Genomic DNA, 8,372 nt, shown 5'->3' with positions numbered 1-8,372 from the left:
AAAAAAAAAAAAAAAAAGAATACAACGGAAAATTCATTGACTAAGAAGATAACACTAAAAATGTTGATTAGAGTGGAGTACATGCCGAGTGATTGGGACACTTTTGTTTGTGTAAAAATACATTCTTCAAATGAAGAAAACTTACAGCACCATAAAGATGACAAGCATAGCCTTGTTATATAACACAACAAAGATCTTCAGAAAAATATCATTTACAGAAACATGGAAATTGAAACATTGTACAAACTTGGCAAAGTTGTGTTCTATCTCTCAACCATTTTAGTAGACATAAGGGAAAATAGCATGCCGATTAGCCGGATAATTCTCAAACTTCCGGAGATACCAACGGTGTGTTTCTCCAGCGGCGTATGTCAGATTAGCCGCCTACAAAAAAGAAGACGTAAATACAGTTTCTCATAATCTAAACAACCTTCAGAAACAAAGCATTCCAATTAAGAGACTGAACCGTTACCACGAAACCAAAGAGTAACCAGATGTTTATGTCTGTTCCTCCACTCGCAATCAGTAAGCCCGCATATAAAACCTGAATTTTATAGCATCATAGCATTAAGAGAAGAGCTGAGAAATATAGAAGAACGTTAAAGATATCTACTAGGGAGGGTTTATTACGATTTCTGCCAAGAAATGGGGACAAGAGACCATCCCAAACCAATCCCCATATGGAATTATATACTCTTTAGCTTGGCTTGGATTTTCCCGGAGTGATCCCTACATTAACGTTTTTGTATTTCTTAGTATCATAAACATTAAACAATGAGCAAAACACTAATTGTTAAAACTTACAAGAATGGCGTGACAGCGGCGCTGATGTATCCATCCCCATAGAAAAATAGCTCCACCAATCCACTGGAGTGATCCAAGCTTCGTCAGTGGGCTTATAGACAATAACAAATCAACTTCAGGGGATGAAGTATGGCTTTTCCCATTAGCAATGAACTCAGCCGCTTGATTTCCAGCGAATCTTGCTACCTCTGGAGCAATGTTTGAGCAGAGTGACAGAGGCGCTGTTACATAGAAACTAGAAACACAAATTAAAAGCCAAGCAAAACAACCAATCAAACAAAAAAAATGTGAAGAGTTTCTTGAGAAACTTACAACAAACCAGCAAAATAACCAAGAATGTGCATCCGAGCCGTAGGGCTATATTTGAATACATAGATTGACTCTATAAGCCGTCTCAAGACATGTAACTCCATCAGAAGAAGTAGAAACACCGCTCGCCACACTTTGAACCGATCCTCAACGGGAGTCATATGAGATTTATGAAAGGAGAAAACATGGGAACCTCCGGCTAAATGGCTTGCAATGTCGGATAACTGGAACTCATCAGAAGATAAAGGCGCCATTTCGTAAGCATACATCCAAGTTGCAGCAAGCAGTAGAGTCGTCCACACCACTCCAATAACATAAAAGTGAGCAAAGCATTTCTGAGGAATTGTAAACTTCTGCACACAGAAATTACACAACAACAACTGAGACAAGGTTTAAGCCCAAAAATCGAAAACAGAACATGTCTGAACTTCAAACTAAAAAGTGTTCTGCTTTCTCGTTTCCTCAATCAGATTTACCAACAAAAATTTCAAATCTTTTTCACACCTAAAGTTAAAAATTTCAGAGAAATTGGGTAAAGTTACAAACTTTAGACGAATATACCTGAGAGGATGGGTGAAGAATCTTGCCTCTTCCAGCGAAACTCAAAACGAGATCACGAAAAGAGTCAAGCTTTGAAGTGGGTATTGAAGCAATCAACAAAGGAAGTATAGAGACGATCCAAACGGTGATCCAAGCGACTCTAACAAACCACACAATCTCCAAATCCATACTTTTCTAAAAAGGGTTTCTTCTCTCTGAATCACAAATAGGGAATAAGTTGCAAAAAAATTGGAGAAACAGTTTTGATTTGAGAAGTAAAGATTTCTTACTATTTTCTTCAACTTTCGTGGGAGGGAAAATAAAACAAAGCAGTTGTGAAGTCAATGGGTTGAGTCCTCCTCAATTTTGTGACTTTTGGCTTTGATCACTGTCGATCTAACTGATAATCTCCAATTTAAGGTCAATGAACGCTTAATTATGTAATTAGTGGTAAAGAACAAAATCAATAATTGACTTGGTTTAGTTTTGGTTTAGCAAGTTGTGGCCCTTACCGGGCTGATTGTACTTAACCGTTGCCTAGCAATATAGTCTGCACCTATCCAAGTTTGGCTATCGTATCGACGGGCAACTCTTACCAATCTGGTTTTGCGGACTCACCGAGGAGAAAGCAACGTCGACTTGGCCTCTTCATTCTCAAACCAAAACGATGGTTTACATTGGTTTAGTTATATTTTGGGCCTGTTCTGTTAGGGGTGGATTTCACCTCATAATGGGCCCAACCCAGAAAAGGCCCAAAATAATTAATAGGCCGAGCAGAGTATTTTGATATTTTCGGATGATGAACCGACACAGTAATCTATAAATAGTGAATGTACGGCGTACGGTGAAAAGACACAAAAAACGGAGAGGAAATTCGTACAAGAGAACAGGTTCTCGCAGCATCGATTTGACGAGCTCTCAGCTCGACAATTGTTTCCTATTCGTCATTTTATAGCTCGTCGTTACTAATTGTAGCCCAACTTTTTCATATATAAAAGAGAACTTCGACCCTTTAAATACCGAATTAAAACTCTCTAATTGGACCGATTTGGACATCAACAATTTGGCGCGCCAGGTAGGGGGAGCCAATTCGAGATTCTCTTTAAAAGTTTGAAGAACGGACCTACAATAGCTACGCGAGATGACCATAACCACCAAAGAAGGAAGCAAGGAAGCCGGATCGTCAGGGGGAACAACAACCCCGGCAGCGGATCAAGTAGAACAGGCAGTCCTCCCAACCCCGCACGCTCCGAGAAAGGCTGCTACAGCGGAGAGTCCAGAAAACGTTCGTCATCGCAAGAAACCTAGCTAGCCCGACGACCACAGAACCGACTCCGAACCAAGCGCACCTCACCCTTCTCAATAGCCAGCCCGTCTCCAGCATAGACGAGCTATTCCGCGGGATCTTAGCACGCCTCGACCAACAGGAACAGCGAACCAATACTCGATTGGATGCACTAACCGCAGCACAGGTCGGATCCCATGAGGAAATCAACCATCTCCAGGCCGTCCGACAAGGTTCGACGAATCTTTTCTCAGCAGGAATGATGCCAAGGCCGTCTGCGAGAACTGGCGGACCCGAGCACGACCCCAACCCGCGCATCGATGAACAGAGCGACAACGCCAAGGATGCCGAGCTGAAGCAAATTAGGGAAAAGATGCAAGAAATGGAGACTATATTTCATAAAGCGATGAGTAGAGCACCAGAGGTAGATCTCATGCTTGAGGCGACTCAGCGAACCCCATTCTCAAGAAGGCTTGCAACCACACCAATGAAGCGAGCGGTCAAGCTAAGGCTGGGTTACTACGACGGGATAGCTGACCCGCGAGACTTTCTGCTCACTTTCGGGGTAGCTCTCGGCCCCTTGCAGTTCAGCCCGACAGAGTACGATGCTGGAGCATGCCAAGTCTTCTCCGAGCACTTGACTGGAGCAGCTTTGAGTTGGTTTTCGCGACTTTTGTCCGGATCGATTGATAGTATCATGGATCTGATAACCGAGTTTTTAAAGCAGTTCTCCGTTCTTATGGAAAGCAAGAACTCCCATGTCGATCTGTACGCACTGACTCAAGGGCGAAACGAATCGCTTCAATCTTTCATCGGACGTTTTAAAGAAGTCATCGTTAACATCTCGATTTCAGATGCCGCAGCTATCGTTGCACTCAAAAACGCGTTGTGGTACGAATCTCGGTTTAAAGAGGAGTTGTCCTTGACCCATGTAGAAACCATAGCCGTCGCGCTACTACGAGCTGTGAAGCACATAGAAGTAGAAGAAGAAAAGGTGGTTAACGCTAAGAAGCATGTCGCTGAAACAAGCGTCACGGCCAAGCCACCAACAGTCACAGCTCCAAAGGTCGAACACGTTGAGCCACGCCAGCACTTCTCCCGAAACCCGGATTGAACTCGTCGAACCTTCGCGATCGGTGAAAATAAGTACATCAGGAAGGAAGGAGGTGAGAATAGCGCAGCTCAATACTGCGCTTTCCATCAAAGTACCACACACTCAACCGAGGAGTGTCGTTACCTCCAAACGATCCTGATGGAGCGGTACAAAAAGGGGGCAATAATTGTCGAGTCTGACAGAAGCAAGACGACGCGACCCAGAGAAGCTGATTCCAAGCAAGCTGAAAGTATCGCTTGGAAGTTTGTAAAAGATGCCAAGGCACTCACCGACCAGAACGATGACGAAGTAGAGGCGCTAAATAACGACGATCATGAAAAACGACCGCGCACAGATCATCAGACCGACCACCGTCCCCCGAGAATGAGACCGATAAATATGATCATGGGCGGACTAGCAGGATGCAACAATTCGGTCAGGTCAATAAGAGATTACACCAAGAAAGCCGAAATGAAAAAATCTTGGCCGTCGAAGATCAGTTCCGAAAACACAACGATAACTTTCGACGACAGCGATCTGGAAGGCTTAGATTTCCCACATAACGACCCACTAGTCGTCGAACTTTTGATTGGTGAAAGTGAGGTTACGAGAATCTTGATCGATACCATAAGCTTGGTAAATGTGATCTTCAGGAACGTCCTGGCGCAAATGGAGATCGGCGAGAGCAAAATCAGGCCAAAGTGCAACTCTCTGACCGGTTTCGACAAAGATCATCTCATGTCGGTCGGTACTATTGACCTGCCGATCTTTGTCGGAGGAATGGCAAGTTTCTCAGTTCGCCATCATCGACAGGCCTACCATTTACAATGTCATTCTCGGAACACCATGGCTCCACAAGATGAGAGCAGTCCCGTCTACGTACCATAAGTGCGTGAAATTTCCAACCCCAAAAGATGTGTTTACACCGCACGACAACCAGCAGAGCGCGAGAACCTGCTTCCTGATCGAACACAAAATTCGTACAGCGAAGAAGTTATAGCAACCAAAGCAGCAGGTCGGCAACGATGACTTGTCGCCAACCGATGGAAGACCAACCCCGATCCAACAGGACGTCACCGCAACAGAAGATTTAAGCCTTGACGAGGCCGACGGAAAACGATGTGTGAATATCGGAACGGAAATAACCAAAGCCATGCGCACCGAGCTGATCCTTTTCCTCAAGACAAACATCTCGACGTCGCATGGACTGTAACCGATATGAAGGGAATCGATCCAACCATCACAACACACGAGCTCAACGCCGACCCAATGCACAAGCCAGTCAAGCAAAAACGACGCAAGCTAGGCCCAGAGAGGCCACAAGCAGTCAATGAAGAAGTCAACAAACTGCTCGTCGCAGGATCCATCGTAGAAGTAAAATACCCAGAGTGGTTGGCCAACCCAGTGGTCGTCAAAAACAAAAACGGAAAATGGCGAGTCTGCGTAGACTTTACCGACCTAAACAAGGCCTGCCCAAAGGACAGCTTCGCACTACCACAGATCAATCAGCTCGTCGAAGCAACCGCCGACAACGAACTTCTGACCTATATGGACGCCTTCTCGGGGTACAACCAAATTATGATGCACAAAGATGACCAGGAAAAAACATCATTTATCACAGACAGGGGCACCTACCTTACAAGGTAATGCCCTTCGGCCTAAAAAACGCCGCAGCAACTTACCAGCGACTTGTTAACAAAATGTTTGCCGAACAGCTCGGCAGAACCATGGAGGTATCTATAGACGACATGCTCGTCAAGTCGCAGCACACTGACGACCATATTACTCATCTCCGACAACGCTTCGAGATGAAGTTGAATTCGGCCAAGTGTACCTTTGCAGTCAAGTCGGGAGAGTTTTTGGGTTACATGGAAACTCGGCGAGGAATCAAAGCTAATCCGAAGCAAATCCAAAGCAAATCAAAGCGATCAACTACCTCCCCTCGCCCAAGAACGCCAAAGAAGTGCAACGACTAACCGGGCGAATCGCCGCCTTGAATCGTTTCATATTCAGATCGACGGACAAGTGCCTCCCCTTCTACCAACTCTTCAAGACCAAGGGAAAGTTCAAATGGAATGAGGCTTGCCACGACGCGTTTGGAAAATTGAAGAATTATTTGTCAACACCTCCAGTACTTGCGAAGCCAGAGCTCGACGAAGTTTTATTCCTGTATATCGCGGTTTCCGCGTCAGTAGTCAGCGGAGTGCTTGTGAAAGACGACCGAGGAGTTCAACCGTATTTCCAATCAACCGTATTTCCAATCACACACCATCGCCGTCCTATCCAATCAACCATTGCGATCTATTTTGCACAGTCCGAATCAATCTGGGTGATTAACGAAGTGGTTAATCGAACTCAGCGAGTACGACATCGAATTTCGCACCCACCCGGCCGCCAAATCCCAAGTGTTAGCTAACTTCTTAATTGAAATACCCTTGGACGGTGCCAAGACTACACCGTCCGACCCGACAGATGGACACTGGATCCTGCATGTCGATGATGCGTCCTCCTATCTAGGTTCCGGTGTGGGCGTTCGGCTAACATCTCCGACCGGGGAAATTCTGGAACAATCCTTCCGGCTTCGGTTCCAAGCAACCAATAATGTCGCTGAATACGAAGCACTAATCTCCGGACTCAAACTCGCCAGCGGGATGCAAATCAAACGAATCAGGGCTTTTTGCGATTCACAACTCGTCTTCAATCAGTTCAGTGGGGAATACGACACCAAAACCGAACCAATGGCCGCCTACCTCAACATCGTCAGACTTTTGTCCAAACATTTCGACGAGTTCGAACTCATTAAGATCCCAAGAGAGGAAAATGCTCCGGTCGATGCCCTAGCAGCACTCGCATTGACATCCGACCCTGACCTGCGACGAATCATACCAGTTGAAAGCATTGATACGCCGAACATCAAAGACACTCCAGCAGCGACCTGCCTTGACCTTCACCTCCCAAACGAAATAAGACCCACCTGGCGAGTCGCCACCTTGCAGCAGCAATTCGAACCTCCTTCGGACGATGAGAAGACAGATTGGCGAGTCGAAATACGCGCCTATCTCGCAGACGGCGACGTACCAATGGACAAATGGACTAAGCGACGATTGAAACGAAAGCTGCCCATTACACTCTGATGAAGGAGCACTTGCTTCGGTGGACTGCCTCCGGAGCCTTACTGTTGTGCCTGCACGGCGACGATACGGAACGAGTCATGATGGAAACCAATGAAGGGGCAGGAGGTAACCACTCCGGTGGACGAGCACTAGCACTACGAATCAAGAAGCACGGCCATTACTGGCCAACAATGATCTCCGACTGCGAAAGATTCGTGGCCAAATGCGAGAAATGTCAGGGTCACGCGCCCATCATCCACCAACCGACCAAGCTTCTACGAGCTGGCGTAGCTCCATACCCATTCATGCGATGGGCAATGGATATTATCGGCCCGCTACCCGCATCGAGACAGAAACGTTATATTCTTGTCCTCACCGATTACTTCACTAAGTGGGTCGAAGCCGAGTCCTACGCCAACATCAAAGCCAAAGACGTCCAGCTTTTCGTATGGAAATATATCATATGCCGCCATGGCCTACCTTATGAAATAGTCACCGATAACGGCTCGCAATTCATTTCTTTGCAATTCAAAGACTTATGTGCAAAGTGGAGAATCAAGTTAAGGAAATCAACACCGAGATACCCGCAAGGAAATGGGCAAGCCAAAGTGACAAATAAAACCATACTCGACAGCCTAAAAAAGAGGATGAATGCCAAGAAAGGTGCTTAGGCCGACGAACTCGACGGAGTGCTCTGGTCTTATCGTACAACCCCGTGACAAGCTACGTACCAGACCCCGTTTTCCTTAGCCTACGGAATGGAAGCAATGGCACCAGCTGAGGTCGGCAGTACAAGCCTTCGCCGAACAATGCTCGTCCAAGACACATCACTCAACAGCCAGATGATCCTAGATAGGCTAGACGAGCTGGAAGAAGAACGCGACAAGGCACTTCTACGAATACAAAACTACCAACTCGCCGCTGCAAAGTACTACAACAAGAAAGTCCACAATCGACACTTCGACGAGGGAGATCTTGTCTTGCGAAAAGTCTTTGAGAACACTGCCGAGCCCAATGCTGGCAAAATGGGAGCCAATTGGGAAGGTCCATACCAGGTGTCCAAAGTCGTCCACCCCGGTGTTTACGAGCTCCTGACAATGAGCGGCGAGCCAGTACCCCGCTCCTGGAACGCCATGCATTTAAAGTGCTAATATTACTATAAAAAAAACAATAGCACGTTATCTATGTAATGTGAACTACGAGCGGCTTGATCCCTCTTGATCGGGGG

The 8,372-nt window shown here is 46.2% G+C and overlaps 1 protein-coding gene across 2 annotated transcripts in view; it reads right to left on the bottom strand.

The window, feature by feature from the left end:
• The window catches only part of LOC104792193 (polyprenol reductase 2-like), a 2,152-nt gene extending 310 nt beyond the window's left edge, over positions 1-1,842 (bottom strand). The window contains exons 1-6 of one of the 2 annotated variants that reach the window (XM_019228371.1): positions 1,675-1,842; positions 1,117-1,466; positions 805-1,039; positions 631-729; positions 473-544; positions 344-384 (exon numbers count right to left, since the gene is read on the bottom strand). In XM_019228371.1, coding sequence (XP_019083916.1) covers positions 344-384; positions 473-544; positions 631-729; positions 805-1,039; positions 1,117-1,466; positions 1,675-1,842 — 965 coding nt within the window. Of the gene's footprint in view, positions 1-154; positions 385-472; positions 545-630; positions 730-804; positions 1,040-1,116; positions 1,467-1,674 lie in introns of those variants that run through there. The other variant, XM_010518285.2, reaches the window with a different exon arrangement.

Source organism: Camelina sativa, chromosome 1, assembly GCF_000633955.1.
Source record: "Camelina sativa cultivar DH55 chromosome 1, Cs, whole genome shotgun sequence".
Classification (NCBI taxonomy): Eukaryota; Viridiplantae; Streptophyta; class Magnoliopsida; order Brassicales; family Brassicaceae; genus Camelina; species Camelina sativa.
The sequence above is the reverse complement of the archived record's forward strand: the minus strand, read 5'-3'. Positions and strand labels throughout refer to the sequence as shown.